This window comes from Danio rerio, chromosome 15 (assembly GCF_052040795.2).
Source record: "Danio rerio strain M-AB ecotype USA chromosome 15, GRCz13ab, whole genome shotgun sequence".
Lineage (NCBI taxonomy): Eukaryota > Metazoa > Chordata > Actinopteri > Cypriniformes > Danionidae > Danio > Danio rerio.
The window spans coordinates 5112501-5133184 of record NC_141035.1 but is presented as its reverse complement, the minus strand read 5'-3'; the positions used below and the strand labels follow the sequence as shown (position 1 = coordinate 5133184).

The following is a 20684-nucleotide window of genomic DNA, read 5'->3' as shown; positions in this document are numbered from 1 at the left end:
ATGAATGAATAACTTTGGATGTTTCGGCTCATTTGGAAGTTGATGGTCGAAACCCTGACATAGACATGAATCATGTGTCCCACAGTCACTGGTGTAAAGAGTACAGAAAAATCATACTTAAGCTAAAGTACCATTACTTGCCTAAAAATGTAGTGCAAGTAAAGGTATCTGTTGTAAATATCAGAGTATGAGTAAAAAGTAGACATTTTAAAAGTACTCAAGAGTAACGTGAGAGAGAAGCTGATGCGTTACATGTAATTTGTACATGTGTGTGTAAACGTAACATTCTGTAGTGCGTTTAGTTATTGCCCAGCAGGCACACAACATCATAGGACGTTATAATATTACGTTAGATTTAGGTTGTGACGTCAGGTGACCAAAATTCAATGTCTAACCAGCGTCTAAGGACAATGTTATTTTGATGTCTAGGTTGTTAGAAAGTGATCAAAATTCAACATAGAGCCAAATATCTTTAACCAACGTCACATTGATGTCAAATACTGTCATTTATTCGTCAGACATTGATATTTGGTTGGTTTTAGGTTGGACATTCACGCCGGCCCGTTGAGTTCTGACATTAACCTGATTTTCATTTTCAAACAAAATGCAACGTCGCCATGATGTTGTGGTACGTCAATCTGACAATGTTGATGTCTTGTCCCTGCTAAGTGTTTAAGATCATTTCAGTCATCATACAATAAACATCCGTCATCTTTTCATCAGTGACATGCTTCTAAACAGTCTCTGGGTCATTGCGTGTAAAGATTTTGAACATCTTCATGGACACTTTTAATGCTTCCAGACAGTTTGCTGCAATTATAAATCACCCATATCTTGAGGTAGTTCATTATGATGTGATTTACCATGTTTATGTGATTTGATTGGAAAGGAATCACAGGATTTTTTTTAATTCCTATAAACAGGAACAAAAAAAAGTAGTGACTGCAGATTAAAAGAAAGTAGTAGAGTACCGATTACTGCACTAAAAATGTACCCAAGCGAAATTAAAAGTACACATTTTTAAAACTACTTAGTAAATTACAATCCTGAGGAGAACTACTTAATTACAGTAATTTGAGTATTTGTATGTAGTTTACACCACTGCACACAATGCAAAATATAAGTATGTACACCTGTTGAAACCTTTTGGTCAGATTCATTCGAGTTGTTAAAGGTTTCTCTCAAGTTGTCTTCCCAATTTCCTAAAAATGATATTTTCTTTTATTTATTAGGGAAAGATGTTAATACTCAATTTGTATTGAACAATGTTTGAAACAACGTTAAAATTTTAACAACGTTAAAATTTTGGAGAAATTTTATATTCATCAATTCTTTAGTGCCCTAAAACAAAACCACTGTTTTTAGTTTTCCAAAAAGGAATTTTAGTTATACTGTAATTTTTTATAGTTGCTAAAATCGAAATGTGGAAGACTGTTTACTTTATTGAAAAGAATTTAATTAATAGAAGACTGAGTAGTGTCTTTTTTATTTGTGTCTATTCTACAGATTAAGTGTATTTATTTGTATTATTATTTGTATTGATGTATATTATTATGTATTATTTTGTTGGTTTGATTATTATTTGTGGTTTTTGTCTATAAATGTAGAAGAACATTGTTAATCGAATTTTGCCTAATTGTAATTGTGTTATATAATGCAATAAAAAAAAATTGACCTGTTGACAGCTTTCCCGCACAGGTATTTGCAAAGCTATATATACACATAATATGTTAAAGTTTTTAAATAAAGGGACACTCCTGTAGTTCACATTTAGATGTCATAATCGTTTATTAGATTTTTTTCATCTTTTCTTCAGTTAATTCCTTCAAGGTAAAGATGACAGAAATGGAAAGAAAGACTGGCGATTTTATCGATAAAAAAGTCGATGAAAGAGTAAATGTCCGTCATTAGAAAACAAGGCATATATGCTTAATGACTGAAAAATATTACTCTCCTGAGCATCTAATGAGATGTGTCGAAAACAATTCTTTAAATATTCATTACAAACACAAAAAGGCAAAAGGTATTTTTTTTTATGGATGCTACATTTAATTCCTGTCATGTCAGCTAGAAATGCTCAGTGTTCTGATGACGTGAATTGGAAAAAGGCAAAATTTAAAAACAAACATGACATTTTTTTTTTACAATATAATAAATATGTGTGCTTTACATCTCCACTGAATTCAAACATATTCTCTTTTAAATCCAGCAATACCTTTCAACAATGGAAGACAATCCAAGTGCTTTGAAAGCCGGTCAGAAACAATCTGTACTATCATCTTTGCATCAGTATCAATACCGCCGTACAGTCGTATTTCCAAAATAGTACAGTAATGCATAAAAATCGATCTGATCTTTTTCCAATAGTACATCCTGTAACCAACAGAGTTGTGTAAAAACTTAAATTACCTACAGGAAAATGTTGGCACATTACCAAGAAGTTTACAGGATGTAATAATCAGTAAGAAAAAGGAACGAAAAAATAGGATCAAGGTAAATGAAGGTGAAAGTAAATGCATGCGCATATACATGTGGTCCAACTGGGCATCATTTTTTCAGCAAAAATAAGATGATTAAAGCTTTCTTGGCAGACGCAAGTCACAAAATAGATCTCTCTAGTAAACAAAGTCCTGAAATGAAAGTAGCCCTTAAGAGTAGTGTCTTACAATTACGTCAACATTAATCTAAAACTTGACATATGGACAAACTCCGAAAATACAATGACAGAAAAATAAAACTGATTTCAGAAATGTTTTTTTTTTTTTTTGCCAAATGAAGCATGCTAGATTTTTCCTAGAGGTGTTACGTGCAAATCTTTTACAGAAGTCTCAAAATATGTTTATTTGGTTATAAAATTTCAATCAGAATCATAATTTATTAAAGTTTGGAAAGTTTAAATAAAACCAATTTCGACTATGTTAATATTGTCGACTAATATCTCTTAAAATTGTAATTTGAAACTGTTTTATAGCAATTTAATTAATGATGTAAAACATGTACATTTAGGCCCCAAACATACTATACACAAAACATGTGAACGCAAATACCTGCTATTTAAAAAATTAACATGATGAAATACATAAAATACAACACAAGTGAGGCATTCTCGACAGTGCCACAAGGGGCACTATAGCAGTCGTTGGCTATAACCACTGTCTACTAAGTTCTCCGTTTTGCTGGTGAACTACTTATAACTGTGTTTCTTGCACCCATTTAGTAAATACAGCAACAAACAGTGACGCAAAGCATACCAGTTACCTCATAAACCAATCAAAAATGCTTTGACATCGTTAAACTGTCTCTGCTTGCGGCTAATATAGAAATAAATGAGAAGTGCAGTAAGCAGAATCCTGTGTGTCGCAATATTGTTCATAGAGGCTATCTTGAAAGGTTAAGTTGTCCTAGAAATTAAAAGTATGGCTATTAATTACTCACCCACATGTCGTTCACGAGACCTTTGTTTGTCTTAAGTTTGGAATACAAATTAAGATATTTTACATAAAATCAAAGAGCTTCCTTATTCTCCATAGATATCAACAGTTCCAGCTTGTTCAAAGTCCAGAAGAAAAAACATTCTAAAAATAAACCATATGCCTCATCAGTGGTTTAATCGATCCATTAATGAAGCTACGAGATTCCTTTTGAGTGCACATAAATCAAAATATTAATACGTATACAGAGCACTCTCGCGAATGTGTGCCCTACACACACTAGCTACATTTCCATTCACCTATTTTTATGCGCATTTTGGATATGCACATAAAAAAGGTAGATCGAACAGGTAAAATGCGCAGAACTTTTTATTCGATAAGAAAAGATGTGCATAAACTGCAATGGAAACATTTTTAAAGAACAAATTCCAGTATGTGCATAAAAAAGGTCCTGTGATTTTGTTACAAGACATTATGTGATGATAAAAAAAATATGATCGAATGAATAAACCAGCAGGCTGAGTACATTGTAAAACATCGGAAATGTTGTTTTGGTCATTCTGAAACGCCTTAAACATTACAGTGTTAGTGCTATTATATAAATAATAACCTTTAAAACGCCACCGCACATTCATAGCATGTCAGGATTGCCTTCTGAGGCGCAAGTCATTTAATAAATGAAGAAAAGATTCACGCAGCTTCTCCTACCACAGCAAATTCCGTTTTTAATGTTGATTTTGGCGCAAGATAATCAGGAAGTGACGATTTTGTTCACTTTCACTTGTTGGATGGAAACGCTGCTTTATTCGTATGTCTTTTATGCGATAATTCAGTTTTGGCATAAAGTTAATTAGCATTTTTTAATGGAAACATACCTAATGAGGGGGAAAAATGGCTGAATAAAGCTATCTTTAGTTGTGTGCGCAGGATTGTCGTAGCTTAATAATATTCTGTTTGAACCACTGAAAGGTCTGTTTTGAGAAAGTTTTTTGGTATATTTTACACAGTCCTGTGACTGTTGCTGAATGTGGAGGATGAAGGAGCACTCAGAGTTTATTCAAATTTGTATCTCAAACAAAGGTATCAGAGGTTTGTAACAATTTATGAGTGAGTGATTAATAACATAATTTTCAGTTTGGGTAAATCTAATCTTCAAATGGCCTTGCTTTAATACTAACATGTTTACAGCTAGCCAAAAATAAATAAATAATACATTCTGATTAATGGCACAAAATAAAGTTGTTTGAAGGCAATCCTATCAATACTTAGGTTTATTTCCGCCATAGTACAACAAGAATCAGTTTACCTATAAGACTTTTCTTGCAAACTGTTGACCAAGCATTTGCGTCTTTGTACTTGTGTAGAGTGGTTTTCAGGCCTAAAGCTAGAATAATATTACTCTTCCCCCAAGGATTTCGTAAGCCAAAAGGAAAGAAAACTGATTGATCTATGGGTAAATTAAGGATACGTCCCAAGGACTGGAAACAAGAAATGAAGAAACAAACAAAAAAAGGGTCATGCCACAATTAAAAACATTCGTTTAAAATGTAAATTGTAACAACTGTCCTATGATAAACTTAAAACAATGAAAAAAGTGATTGTGATGAGCAGAAAGATTGTAAGTAATATGTCCTGGCTTGACTAACAGAGTTCTTAAGGTGTATAGACTTCTGTACATAATTTGTATCCCCAAATAACATAGTTCCTTTCCTTTTGAGTAGAAGCTTGATAAAGTTACCAAGCTGGAAACAAAACACTGCAGCTTTTAGTCCAGATCCATATAAATGGGAAACTTGCCCAATCCTGCCCTATGACCACTGTGCCCTAAAGTAAAGGCACTTAACCCTGGGTTGCGTTAGGTGGACTTGATTGACGAAAGTTGCTTTGGATGAAGCCCATCTACTAAAGTCAAAAAAAGTAAATACCTTGTCTTGCAATACTTGTACAGATGTTAGAAAGTCTCCGTAGTGCCCAAAGAAAATGTTTATGACTGTGACGAAACACTACAATAAAATTCCACCATAACCGTAGGTCCCTTTAACAGGTATAGTTAAAGTGCTCATTTTGTTTGGAGACTCTTCCTGATCTGCGTGTGTTGTATCCTACTATCCCATCTTTGGAACCCCAGGACCGGAGTTCATATTTGTTACGACTTGTTTTATGCCTGTCCACTTTTTTACACTCTCTGTCAAACTGTCTTTGAAGCTTTAGAGCCAGTTCTCGGTCCTCCTTTTCTTGACTCATTCTCTGGACTATCAGATCATCAAGTCTGTCATAGCGGTTTGTCCGGGATATTTTCGTCTGTAGAGTTTCCTCCATGTGTTTGGTTTTCTGGCTTCTCTTTTTGCCCCTTCTTGAGGTAGGTCTGTTAAGTACACAGCTCATAGTGGTAGGCTCATTTATCATTACATTATGATCCGGGTCTACAGTACCTTGATTGCAATGTCCAGCGTTACTGTCAAGCATTGGTGGACCCATTTCTGAGGGTTCACAGAGTTCCTTACATGCTTTAGGGGCTGAAAAATCTCCAAATGTTTTGATCAGAGCTGCAACTTGTGTTTTTTCTTCCCCTTTATTATACGGATCAAATATAAGCCGTCGCTTATTATAGATTATAGGTTTATCCTTCCGACTCTTTGACTTGTGTGCATTTGAACCACAAATGCACTGAAGATCCAGCAATCGGTCCTTGGCTACAGAACAGCTGCATGGTTGACAGTCCCGTTCTTTGACGGGACTCAGTTTAAGGTTAAGATCCTCTGCGATCGGACTTGTAACCGTACCTTTTGAGGTCACTTTGATGCACTGACGATCAACTTCAATCTGCTTCCACTTCTGCAAGATGGTCGGACTAGCCTCGTAGCTTGTGGACTTGTGTAAAGCACGGGTCAAGTTCCTGGGGGTTGATTTTACGATCGTTGGTTCCAAGAGTCGCCCATCGGGCAGCCTTTTAGGCGGAGTGCATGGTGAGCAGACGATAGGCTTGAAATGGTTGAGTTCTTCCGATATGCTGTCGTTGCTCTCGGGGCTAATGGACCTCTCTGGTTTTGTCTGAAGCACAAGGGTGGCAGATGAGGTGTGGATGCCCCGCCAATGGTGTCTCTTATCTAGACTGAGCAAAGGGGCTGAGAAGGACCGGCTGTTCTCAGAGGACAGGAGGATTCCAGCGTTGTAACTATGAGCGATGTTAGCCTAGAGAAGAGACAAATTGGTACAGTAATATCACACAGAGTAACAATAGCTAAATGATTTTAAATATGTCTGTTGTTAAAGAAGCAATAGGTCACTGGTGTTAAATTCAGCTCCCAAAGGCGCACAGCTTTGCACAGTTTAGTTCCATCCCTAATTAAACATGCATAATCAAACTAATCGAGTCCTTTAGGCTTGTTTGAAACCTTTAGGTAAGGGTGTACTTGCACTAAGTACAGTTGCCAGTCTTTAATAAACTATTACAGTTGTCCCTTAAAAAGTCCCTTAAAAGTGACATCGCGTCTTCAGTTTCAGACTCAGGTATGCCTTGTACTCACTCTACAAGCATACCGCGCCAAAGCCCAACCGAACCACGCTTTGGCACACCTCTACCAACTGGACCATGCCTGGGCTCAATTTGAAGCTCTCACAGTTGTCAAACGAACTGGGAAATCTGGGCAAGGTTCGGAGAGCATAGCGTAAGTGCACCATGAGTGTGTTAAAATAGAGTTGGAAATAAACTGCGTAGACCTGTGGCCCTCCAGAAACTGAATTTGACACCCCTGCAATAGGTGATTGTCTTCAGAAACAATTTTTATTCTGATGCTTGGAAGTCTCTTTACATCCTGTTAGCATACTGGTCCGAATGTATTTTAGTATTGTGTGGAAGATGCAAGTCTGAGAAAAGTCTGTCCAATCAAATTGTTCAGTCCAAACATTACGATCAAAATATAATTGCATACCTCTGCGCACCCAGTTGGCGCAGAGGGGATTACATCATGGGTGAGTTCATAGACCTGGTTCAAACAAAAAATAGCAGGCAAACATCAACAACCTGCCTTATTTTTTAGGTTCAGTATTGTATTATCGAATACTTTTCATTGATTTTCATTATAGCGCAATATACACAGAACATGAAGATCAACTCTGATTAATCGTACAGCCCTACCTAAGCCAAATGCAGACTACCCATGTCTGCGGAATGCTACCTCAAAGCTTTACTTCCTAAAACATTTGACAATCACCAACTAAATCTAGAAATCACAACATGACTGATTTAAGCTAAACAACTGATGGTCTTATTTAGGCAACAGGTGAGATATCATACCTTTTCAGGAACAGCTTGATTTGTGTGACCTCTGCTTTTTCCTCTTCCATCTTCAGAATCCGTACAACTCCTGCTCCTCTGAGCAGCACTGCTATGAAGACAACTGTAATGAAACACAGCGACAGTACTTATGTTTATCTGCCATGTAACACCTTGCATTCAGAAAATTAATCAATGAGAGAACAATTTGTGTAACAAGCAAAACATGATACAACTGTTTTGGTTAAAATATTGTCAATCAAAGGATATTTTTTCTTCAGCATGCACTGGGGCGGTTTGCTGCAGAGTGTGACGCGGCTGGGATAAGAATCAGCACTTCCAAGTCCAAGGTCTTTGTGCTCCTCTGGAAAAAGGTGGTTTGCCATCTCCAGGTTAAAGGAAAGTCCTTACCCCAAGTGGAGGAGTTTAAGTATCTTGGGGTTTTGTTCATGAGCGAGGGAAGGATGGAAAATGAGATTGACAGGCGGATCGGTGCAGTGGCAGTAGTAATTCGGTCGATGTACCAGTCCGTTGTGGTGAAGAAGGAGCTGAGGCGAAAGGCAAAGCTCTCGATTTACCGGTCAATCTACATTCCTTCTCTCATCTATGGTCATAAGCTTTGGGTCATGACGGAAAGGACAAGATCTCGGATACAAGCGGCCGAAATGAGTTTCCTTCGAAGGGTGGCAGGGCGCACTCTTATGGATAGGGTGAGGAGCTCTGACACCCGGGAGGAGCTCGGAGTAGAGCCGCTGCTCCTCCACATCGGGAGAAGTCAGCTGAGGTGGCTTGGGCATCTGTTTCGGATGCCTCCTGGACGCCAACCTAGGGCGGCCTCGGGGAAGACTCAGGACACGCTGGAGGGACTATGTCTCTCGGCTGGCCTGGGAACGCCTCGGGAAGTCTGGGGATCTTTCCTAAGACTGCTGCCCCCGCGACCCGGCCCCGGAAAAGTGGCAGAAAATGAATGAATGAATGAATCCTATAGAAAACATTAATTTAAAAGCTAGATCAGTATGGGGTGTACTCATTTATACTTAACACCGTATCATGTTTTGTGTTCAACAGAAGAAATTCATTAAAAACTTTTCATTAGTGAGTGAACTACGCCTTTTAGAAATCAATCAGCAAAAATAGATAATTATGGCTGGGTATCGTTCCAAAATTTTCGATACCGATACCCTGAATTCGATACCGGTTCCGAACGATACTTTTTTTTCAATACTTTTATTTTAAGAAATATATTTTAACAAGATTAAATAACTCATAATCTCTGAGAAACTTTGGTTTTATTTTTTCAGGATGTTTGGGACACTTTTCACAGCAGGCTTATCTCTAAGACCAATAAACAAAGGAACAAAAGCACAAAATGAACAAAGTGTAGTTAACACAATATATTAGTACAAACAGTTTTAATAAAGTTCAAGCAATTTTAAGTCAATCAATTTTAAGTATTTGTGAGGCTTACTGCTGCTTGAAGGTTTAGTTCACCCAAAAATTTTAATTCTGTCATTAATTATCTTCAAATGAAGATATTTTGGATTTAATCCAAGAGCTTTCTGATCCTCCCATAGATAAATCAATGAATAAAGTTATTTTTGTTTACTTTGCACACAGGAGTATTCTCGCAGCTTCATATAATTATGATTGAACCACTTATATCACATGGACTTATTTTGACTGTTTTTTGGTTCCTTTCTGGGCATTAAAAAATGCACATCCAGTAAATCTAATCTTTCTCCACCGTAGAAAAAGGCAGCAAACCTTTAACAATAAAATTTGTAAAGGCCCTGTGGCATTCACCTTTCAGCAGGAGCAGAGACTATAACATTAATGTGAAGAAAACATGAAAGCTAAACTGTTAATGCAGCCAAGGATAAGGACATTTAAATAAGATAAGTTTAATGTGATGTAAACTTCATCATTTACTGTTAACCTTAAAGCATTTTAGTATCAACTCAGCTAGGTATTTAAAGCCATCGAAACAGTACATAACGTTACACAGCCTACGTTAGGTCCAAAAAAAGGATTAATAAATTTACCCCGCACAAACCCCGTTTACACTGTCAGGTCTTGATGCCCGATTCCGATTTGTTGTAACGTGTAAACGGACAAGCAAAAAAATCTGATATAGGCAACAAATCGAAATTGCAAATGCAAAACACACCTAACCCTGAAACTGAAAGCGAGACGTGACTTTTAAGGGGCTGCTTCATATGGATTTATTAATCATTCTTACTGTTCAGTTAACGCAAACTGTCGTAGTTTATTAAAGACACAAACCCCTCATTGCACGACAGCTGCGTACCTTTAGCAACCTCATAATTCCTGCAGCACGAGGACTTTATCATTGTTTATGAGCGCCAAAAGTGGCGGATCTGTTCGGCGAGTTTTGCCATCTGTGCCACACTAGCCACTGCGAAATATGCGAAGTGTTGTTTAAGCAGAGAATGGTTCAGTCCTGATTTACCCCCACGCAGTTTATGTAATGGTATGGCCTGATGTGTGTGCGCACTGGTGAAAGAGAGAATAAAGTTGCTCTGTGTAGCCCGCAGTGCGTGTATTAGTAGCAACAAAAAGCAAAAGTTACAACACGAGGTTCACCTAACTTTAAAGGGCCATGAAACCCCCTCGTTTCAGCAGGGTGTTTTCACACCTCTACTTTGGAAAAAGTCAGAAAAGTGGGCGTGTCCAGCTCTGTTTAGGGGGGAGTGTCGGAGGAACTAAAGTGGGAGGGTGTGGGAGTGTCTATTTGGGCACGCGCGAGTTTCAGTCAAAATACTCACACACAGGAGAAAGTGATGGTGTTTAACCTACATGGACATCTGTAGTGGAATTATTTGCCAAATTATTAAATGGTGAACTTTAACTGCAGTTTGGCTCTTTCATTCAGGGAATTCATTCATGCCCCTCGCGACAAACGAGATATTTGATTCGAGGATCTGCTCTTAGCGTGTATTTTTCATGCAATGTTTGATACCGCACGACGAATGAGAGAAAAAAAAACCTCAGCATTTTCCGGAAACTTAGATGCACACGGCAGGTAGTGTCAGAAAGCCGCGTGTGTTATTCCGGTCACAAAATGCGGTTAAAAACCCTACACGAGGTTAAAGTTTGGTTGTGGTCCTAACATGTTAAGGTGCAATAGTTAACTTAGATCGATATGAACAAACTGAATAAACAAAGAGCACTGCTCGCTCACTTACCAAATCTGTAGAGACAGCACAATCACCAGCAACTAGAGCCGCGTCTTTATGAAGAGAATACTACAAGCGAATCCGATCTCAGCGTTTGCAGATGAGAACAGCTCTCAGGTAAACAATAATCCTCCTTAGACACGCAAGTTATTGTTGTCGCGCGTCGCGTACACTGTTAATCCACACGTGAGTCTGAGCTCTCACAGAGAGAAAATGAAAACGAAACTTAACGGCAGCAAACTATAAAAGCAACACTTCACGCTTGTTTTGCCAACACAACGTGGCGTCTATGTCGTGTAAACACAGTAATAAATATTAATGAAGTTGCACAATAGAGCTCAAAAAATGTGTTTTGGTGTTTCGTGACCTTTTAAGGTGATTTTGAAGCGGAGGAGGTGGGAAAGGGCCATCAGCTTGTGCTTATGTCTGTTTACCTTTCAGAGCCCCATTCATCGCGCTTTAATCCTCATCAGTCACGGAGGAAGACGCTTGTGGTGGGCACATTGTTATGATGACTGTGCTGGCGTGATCTTCTTGCAGTCAAACAATGCAAAACTGCTTTAAAGTGTAGTGTACGCTTTACAGCCTCACATTTGACAAGCTCTGAGCGAGTGGGCGTAACCACCGTAAACTTTTGATTTTCAAGACAGCCTCGCTGCAGCCAATTACCAGCATTTAACCCGGGTACGTTGACAAGATTATACCCTTGGGTATCGAAAATTGGTACCGAACGAAAATGATTTTTTCGATACTGGATAGTATCGAGACGATTCGGTCGGTGCTTAAAAAGTATCAACTCGATACCCAGCCCTATAGATAATAGATTTTTTTTTTCTTTATAGTAATAAATACAAGACTATTACCTTTTATTGAAGGCAGGGGAGCATCTTGTTTTTCGTACAAATGCTGAAACGTGTCTGGTCCTCCTTCCTACCGGCTCTTCATTCTCAGAGTCTGACACTCCACAAAACTGCAACATAGTAAATTCAGTGTAAGATAAAAAAATAAAAGAAACAGAACTCAACAGTTCATAAAATAAAAACATTAAGAGGCTGATCACACCAAATGCACTTTTCCTATCTGATAATACCGCACTGGCTTTTTTTTTTTTTGTTAAAGGGGTGGTCCACAGTGTAATTTTAAGGCTTGGTTGTGTTTATGGGGTGCAAAGCAATGTATGCTCATGCTTCATTTGTAGAAAATCATGTTATTTTTTTTATATATCCTACTTTGATTACATACAGCTACTCAGCTAACATGATAACGACTGTCATATTTCCTAGTTCCTCTGAAGACCCGCCATCAAGAGGCTCTGATTAGTCAGCTAACATAATGTGCTGTGATTCGCAGATCAGCTCCACATCACCAGGAAGCAACATTACAGTGTTATAACATTACAGTGCCTCTGGCCACGCCCCTTCGCTGCGCGGAGTGTGTGCGTAACCTGAAGGGTTTATAACATTAACCCGGATGTATTTTTCATCCTCAAACTTCGTTCACTGTAGGCTTTGCTAAGCTAACTCGGTAAAAGCCAATGTTTCTCATTGCATTGAAGTTTGAGCATATTACTTTCAGAGATGTTGTTTAAGTTGACACAGTTACAATACACATCAACTAAAGTTTAAAATAGGATATCGTAGTTGACCACCCCTTTAACAAGAAAAAAAGAAGTCATGTCACTTGGCAACCACGGAATTAGCTGCTTTATATTTTCTTAAATCAAACATATTAATTCTTAACAATAATATAATATTAATTACAGGGCCGTGCTTTATATAATTAAATCATTTTATTGTTAATGTACAGTGAAATCGATGAATCTATGATGAGATAAGTGATGTTATAAAGTACATTGCCGTTTCATTTGAAGAAGTACCCGACTTGTTTCCTCTTGTCCTCGGTAGTTCATTCTTCCAAGTGTGAACTTGGCAAGTCTAACCCTAACTTCCAAGGATGCAAGTCCACTTTGACTTTGTGTACTTGGTATTGAAAAACAGCCCAAGTCTCTCCTTCATCTTCAAAAGTCTCCGGTGTTGTCTTGACAACAAAAACACAGCAGGCGCCTAAACGGAAACCCCGCCTGTGCTTTCCTTTGATTGGAGAATGAAAGAGACGAGAGTGACGTAACGCTCTTTATCCGCTCACAGTTGACCTTTTTTCAACTGCGTGCGCACAGCGCGCAAAGGCAAAAACGCAAGGCGCAGCAGGCGGTCCAAATACGAGGTGAGCAGGGCGAATAAGCAGTGTGCAAAACGCTCATGGGCGTTATGCCGAGTTCAGACTGCATGATTTTCAAACTAGTCGTGTCACAGATGTTTTCACACTGCATGACTATCTGGGCTAGCGTTTCGTCGCTGCCTTGTTTACACTGCAAGATGGTTCGGCGACTTGGACATTCACATTGCATGACTTTACTATAGGGAGAATCACCGACAACTTCGTCCAAACTACGTCTCACAGCCAACAACATGTAGTATATCTTTTGTTATTAACTACATAATGACAAAGAAGCCTTTAATGGGGTAGAACATGTACATGTTTGCTCACCAGGGTTTAAAGGGAATTAGCCATTTCTCCTCAACTTAAGTTGATAATAAACTAATTTCTTTCTGTATGAAACGTCAAACAGACACGGTTGCTCCTGAGTCCTGTCAAACCTCCACTAGTTTTTCCTCCATTTCGTGGGTCCAAATAAACCGAAAAAGAGCGCTTTTAACTTCTCCCCCAGCCTCCCGCTGGCCTGCAGCAGGTATACACACACACACACACACACACACAAGTGAATGCTGCTCTCTCATTGGCTGTAGGCGATCGCTGATGTTATTTTCAGTCAAAACTCAATTCACACGGCATGATTTGAATCGCCGACAGCTCCAGATATTTAGCACGCCAAATATCTCACAGGCATCGGCGACTTATCGGCGATTCTCTCAGATCGCGTCTTTGATTGTTCATACTGTGTGATTGTTACTCATGTATACGAGCAGCGATTTGCCTGTGATTTCAGGCATTTGTCAGCGATCACTCAAAACCTGTCGGCGAGCCAAAATCGGGGCTAAAATCACCCAGTCTGAACTAGGCATTAGTAAACCAATTTAAAAAAGGTACTTCTCAACACAAAAAGCGCGTTCGGTGTGATCGGCCCCCTAAATATATCAATATTGTGCTGATTTAGACCCAAGCAATGATATAATTAAAAACGTACAGGATATTGACAATGTTTCAGCAGCACACACTCTTCTTTTATATGCATTTTTTTCTTTCTTTCATCGGTTTCTTCACTGCGTCCACTCTGAAAAAAAATGTATAGAAAACATATGAATTAAAAATACTTACTATTATGTTTCAAATAACTTTTGAGAAGATAAAATACTAAAATAAGTGAGAAACAAAGGATTGCATGCAAAGTCTGCCTTGCCATGAACATTTTTTTTATTGTGTTTGTTTATTTTACATTATAATAGTAATATATCATGTCTTTGAATTAACCAACACAACAAATTATTAGTGACATACGGCAGGATAAAATTACAATCATCACAATTATGGATTATGATAATAATAAAAAAAAACACACCAAAATTGTCATTAGTGTAGGCTTGTGTTTTACAATACTGTAAAATCCTTAAGCAATTTATTTGATTTACCAAAGTCACACGTGCCAATGTGAAATAAAATAATTTTTTTCTATTGACCTTATTCTAAAATGCGGAAGTGCGCCTGTTTTCGCAATTGTCTTTGAACTTCCGTTTCAGTCGCCTATGGGAGAAATGACAAGGAATAATAAACGGCAAAAAACGGTCAAACTACTTGCTCTACCAACAAATGTTTGCATGACTATACAAACCAAGTAGAATAATATAACAAGGAAATATCAGTTTGCAACATCAAACAGCGAAACGAGCAGTTTTTAATGTCTAAAAATGAATGGAAGTGAATGAGACCGGAAGTCTCGTGCCAAAAAGGTTCAAATGGCAGCGCCCGCTCGTCTGCGGAGAATAAGGTCAATAGTAAGCCAACTCTTATCCTTTTCTTATTATTTCTTTCAAGTTGTGCAGTTTAATTCACAGAATTTCTAGAAAGTATGGTGTATTTTTAGTCACAACCATAACTCATGTTTATTTTTGAGTAACATGTTTACATATTGATATTTATAAACCCTTAACACTGCAATAAGTTGTTTTGAAAAATATCAACAGATATTAGGTGATGTTAATTGCTTAGCTAATGCTTAATAATACATAAAAATCAAACCACGATAATTTTTTATTAAATATAGCTTACTTATAAAGTGTTATTATAAACACATTAGTAAATTATAAATTATGCTTATCTTTAACATATGTATATAAATAATATATAATATAATAATATGGCTATTTCTCAATGTTGATTTTAATGCATTAACTAGAGCAGACATGCCCAATCTAGGACCAACGGGCCAAAGTTGGCTCATGGTAGCCCTTGATTTGGCCCACCGTCCCATCTGAGAAGAGAGGATGAATTAAGGGGTGCTGGTTTAGAGATTTTAATTTCAACCGTTTATTGGTTTGTTTTATTGTTAAGTTACAAAAAAAAACTAACTGAAAATAAATGTTTCAATTTAAATGGTTTAAATTAATCATATTTAGTTACAAATTTACATACCGTCACCGGACGGATAGAGGACAATGCAGAGACTTGAGTGAATCAAGGCAAGGGCAGATTGTGCTTGACTAGTGTATTCAGCATTGAACTACACTGTTATAAATGTGATTGTTTTTACTTCAATATGTGATCATTAAAATTAAACTGCATTAGTTCATACGATTCAATATAATGTTTTCTATTTATTTATAAATATTATGAAATTAATTAGAAAATTACACATGGCAACTTTAATGTAATATAGTTTGGTATATTTATTTTTGGCCCACGGGTCTAAATGATATTTTGAATTTGGCCCTTCATATGAAAAAGTTTGGGCACCCCTGAACTTAAGACTATAATGTGCTACTTACTGTACTCGATCATTCTTTTAAGTTTAATTAGTTTAAACCATAGGTCTCAAACTCAATTCCTAGAAGGCCGCAGCTCTGCAGTTTTGCTACAACCCTATCGAACACAGCTGAAATAATCAAGGTGTTCAGCTGAAATAATTGAGGTGTCCAAAAGATTCATGAACACCTTCATTAGTTGGAGCAGCTGTGTTTGATTAGGATTAGAGCAAAACTGTGCAGAGCTGCGGCCCTCCAGGGATTAAGTTTGAAACCTGTGGTTTAAACCATTTACTCATTCTAAAATATGTATATGCAATAAAGCAATATGCACTAAAAATTGTAGCTAATATACAAGTTAAAGCAATCTTTTTGGAAGTCAATATTGCGATGTTATTGTAACAAGAATATTTTATACTAACATATGCCTATATGTAAACAAGTGTAACGATTGACTTAGCAGTGTCTCTAACTTACCTTCATCTTTTGCTTCTCGTACTCTTGACGCATTTCTCCAACCTTATGAACTGGTACAGGTGCCCGAAATATTTCTAAAAAAAATTAAATTAAAAATTACCCAAGATGACCAAAATGACCTATTCCCACACTACCAAACAGCATGATAAACCCATCTGATGCTCTCTGTAACCTCAGTTCTCTCACTGTCTCCTCCCACTGGACACACATGTCTGGGCAAGTTACCACTCATCCAAGCAACCAGTAATAATCACACAGGCAGCAGGATACTGTACTGCTACACTGGGACTGTATAGCAAATGATTTGGTTAAGTTTGTAAGGTGTTGGTAGGAAGTATTTTTGTTTAATTTTAAAACAAGCAGTTTAATATTTAGAAAATACTTTATAAAGTCTAAATAAAATCATTAGGCAAGATTTGACTTGGTTCTACAGTGCATCCAATTATATGTTTATGTTTGAAAACAGACTGAACAGTTCAAATCTGCAAACACACGCCATACATACTTTAACAGTTTATTTTAGCTTGTTTCGATAAAATTACCACTAAAATCTTTCACCTTTAGTGGGCAACAGAATACAGCGTTTAACACCCAAAATGTGTTTTTGTTTTTTTGTCCAACTTGAAAACGCAACGCTAACGTTACTGTACAATTCTGGTTAAGTTGGTTTATATTCACAAATTCGAACCTTTCTCTTAAAAATATATAATTTTAGAAAAGTATTCTTTGAAAATTGTAAATAGGGAGAGCATATTAGAAGCCAATAACTCTCAAAGTACAATATTGTTCACACATTAGCAATTAAATAGTGCTAATGTTGTTTAAGAAGTCATAAGTGCATTCGGTTTTTAGACCGAATATTCAAAGTAGCATGATAAACAATAGGGACAGTGTCACAAGATGTCACTGTTAAAAAATGAATCAATGTGTGAATATGAAACCAAATGTGCCTCAATGTGCTAAATGCACACCAAGTGTTTTTCAGCCAATGATGAACTTAAAGTGAAAGCTTTATGTGACTATTTTCAATTTCATAAGGTTCCTTTTACAGCATCAATGTTGTAATGTAAATTAAATATAATCAGTTAAGCACACTTAAGCATCCATTTGGTTTTTAAAGCGTAAAAAAAATGAAAGACAGATGCCGTCATTAGCAGCAGGTTTGAGCATAAATTCCATTGAAAATACTGGGGTAAAATTAATTTCCATATTATAAAGACATGGCGCAGAAAAATATAATTTAATGCAGCGCTTCTTGTTTGGTCTGATACCTACTTTCTATCGTATGTCAGCCAGGCAGAGACAGTTTATTTATTTATTTTTTTTAAAGAAATACTATCTTAAACATGTCAATTTTGTATGGGATGACAATCCACTGGAAGCACTAGGGCTGACTGAAATTAAAAGTTTGTGTGCATATACCCCATTACTGTACACATTATCTGTAAATGTCCCCCAACAAAACTGCAGTTTTCTTTTGCATTTCCAGTTTTTAAACATTAAAAATATTCTTTACTAACCATTTCACTGGCACGCTGTGGAGTGTAGATGCAGAAAATAACATGTTAATAAATTGTACTACAGTATAAATTGCACGACTGTAAAGTTGCAATGTGTGGGTAGGAAGCGCTCTTTAAAATTTAAAACAAGCAGTATATATATATATATATATATATATATATATATATATATATATATATATATATATATATATATATAGATATGTCTAAATTATTTAATCTGTCAACATTTTTAACTCGGTTCCACGGTATCCAATCATAACGCGCTTAAGTTAGAAAACAGACTGAACTCTGAGCAGTTCAAATTACCAAACAGACACCGTGCGTACTCTGCTTCAGCTGTTTATGTTAACTTGTTTGGTAAAATGACTACCAAAATCTGTCTTACAATGGACAACAGAATACATCGTTAAACACCCAAAATATTGTATTTTGTCTAACTTGAAAACGCAACGCTGTGACGCGACGCTAACGTTACTGTACATTTGTACACAGAGCAAAAACACACACAAACACACACACACACACACACACACACACACACACACACACACACACACACACACCAAGCTAACGCGTCATCTGTGAACGCCCCCCCAACAAAACATCGCTGTCTTCTTTCGAATTTCCAGTTTTGAAACATTAAAATCCACTTTTCTAACCGTTTCATCGGTACTCCGTCGAGTGCAGACACGAAAAATAAGTAACTAATAGACAAGTTACTGACACATAAAGGCAGCTGAGCTTGGTAAACTGTTATGACATGCTGCGATTTGTCGTAAATAATAATTTCCAACTCGAGCTTATGTAACACGTCAGAAGTCTGAGCACTGACCCCCGTCCGGGATCTCTCCGTCCCGCTGCTCCATCCTCCGCTTGCACCGCTCTGGGTGGCTGAGCCGAACGAGCTCCCACAGTTCGGCGTTGACCAGGCTCTTCTCCCGGGACTGTTTACGGGCCCAGCTGGACACTCGCAACCGGCACAGCGGACAGCACAGGCTGATCAACTTCACCGTCCGCTGGAAACAATGCAGGCACACCGAGTGGCCGCACGGCATCGTGACCGGCTCCAGGAGTATCTCCGAGCACACTGGGCACCGAGCCTCCTCCAGAGACAGCGGAGCTGAGAGCGCGCCGGGCCTGCTTTTGCTTCTCTGCCCCGGTCCAGTGGATTTGGCGGACCCCACCGCCGCCATCTTCATTGGTATGTGCCTGGGTTTGAAAACAAGCCCCGCCCGACCATGACGTCACGTGCAGCTGTGGAGCGACAAATACAGTAAATATTTACAATTATTCCACTTAGAAACTATTTAGTAAACAATCATGACGCTTTCCGTTGGTCTAAGTTTATTCAAAATATTAATTGGAGGAAGGTTTGGGTATTCCCTAATAAATATCTCATTACAAATGTTTTTAAAACCAGATTTACCGAAGACATAAATGTCAAGTTATCCAGAAACAGTACCTTATATATTTTGCCATTGTCAGTATGCTAAAAGGCTATGGTGTATATACATTTATAAATGATACAGTGCTGTAAAACATTTTTAACTATGATAAGAAGTTTACTTTATCAGTCTTTTGATTATACTCATTAAGTTTCATATCCGTCATAAATTCAGCAGTCAGAAACCTCTTAATAAAGTAGGTACTTAAGGAACTAGATATTAATGTAGGTACCATTAACGCCCTCAGCCCTGCACATTTTGTATGTCTCTCTTATTTGACACACAAGGATCAGTTTATTGATCTCTTATAACTGAGGGTCCCTGCATAAGGATAGTGCAAAAAAGCTGTACAAACTGTGTTTGTTTGCTACATTTAAGTTATTGAGAGTTAGCTAGGCCTAGCAAAATGTGTAATATTTCTATTATTGTATTTTGTTTTACTTACTGATTCTATATTCACAAATGAAGTCAGAATTATTAGCCCCCTTTGAAATTATTTTTCTTTTTTAAATATTTCCTAAATGATGTTCAACAGAGCAAGGAAATTTTCACAGTATGTCTGATAATATTTGTTGTTCTGGAGAAAGTCTTATTTGATTTATTTTGGCTAGTATAAAAGCAGTTTTTAATTTTGTAAAAACCATTTTAAGGACAAGATTATTAGCCCCTTTAAGCTAATTTTGTTTTCGACTGTCTACAGAACAAACCATCGTTAAACAATGACTTGCCTAATTACCTGTATATATACATATATTTAACCAATAAAATTCAATATTAGTAATGTCACATGACAACTACTTTAGCCAATAAAAAAGATATTTGCCATTTGCTTTGCATACTTAAAAAACTCAAACTAAATGAGACATCAGATTCAGCACACATTAGGTGACGTGCTCTCAAGGCAAGATGGTGAGTTCATTTTTAACTATAAAATCTATAGAAATGCAAATATATATATATATATATATATATATATATATATATATATATATATATATATATATATATATATATATATATATATATATATATGTTTTACATTTTACGATGTTTTCTAAAGATTTGTGTACTTTTTTATCCACATTTTAGAAAAATAATTCAAAAGCACAAAAATCTGTGCATCGAGTAAAAATGAAAAAGTCCTTTTAGGACTAAACAAATTTAGGGGTATATGAAGAAAATTAATATAAATAAAGTTGTTGACATGTTTCTAAAACCACTAAGACATTGATTAACTTCTTTTTAGACAGAGAAAATGTATTTGAATGTGTCTATACAGCTAAAAATCTTCTATACAGCTTTATATATTGTGTGTGGAAGATATTGTGATTTGTATTTTAAGGGAAAAAATGTAGATTT

At 36.9% G+C, this 20684-nt stretch overlaps 4 protein-coding genes and 1 long non-coding RNA gene across 5 annotated transcripts in view; 3 read left to right on the top strand and 2 right to left on the bottom strand.

The window, feature by feature from the left end:
* brwd1 (bromodomain and WD repeat domain containing 1) overlaps positions 1-20684 on the top strand; it is a 1114631-nt gene that overhangs the window by 946486 nt on the left and 147461 nt on the right. The window lies entirely within an intron of this gene.
* phkg1a (phosphorylase kinase, gamma 1a (muscle)) overlaps positions 1-20684 on the top strand; it is an 831529-nt gene that overhangs the window by 796015 nt on the left and 14830 nt on the right. The gene's annotated exons all lie outside the window — the stretch shown is intronic.
* On the bottom strand, positions 1764-19097 carry rnf169 (ring finger protein 169). The gene is made up of 6 exons (NM_001424000.2): positions 18713-19097; positions 16358-16431; positions 14110-14196; positions 11768-11874; positions 7729-7831; positions 1764-6623 (listed from the first exon to the last, which is right to left on the bottom strand). Exons 1-6 carry the CDS (start codon positions 19077-19079, stop codon positions 5469-5471), a joined length of 1893 nt encoding a protein of 630 aa, NP_001410929.2. The 5' UTR covers positions 19080-19097; the 3' UTR covers positions 1764-5468.
* LOC147833564 (uncharacterized) lies at positions 8995-11717 on the bottom strand. The gene is made up of 3 exons (XR_015508966.1): positions 11496-11717; positions 11272-11459; positions 8995-10315 (listed from the first exon to the last, which is right to left on the bottom strand). It is a non-coding gene; the product is annotated as an uncharacterized LOC147833564 (long non-coding RNA).
* lipt2 (lipoyl(octanoyl) transferase 2) overlaps positions 18487-20684 on the top strand; it is an 8115-nt gene continuing 5917 nt past the window's right edge. The window contains exon 1 of the mRNA XM_087283283.2: positions 18487-19153. The gene's annotated coding sequence lies outside the window, so the exon portion shown is untranslated. The remainder of the gene's footprint in view (positions 19154-20684) is intronic.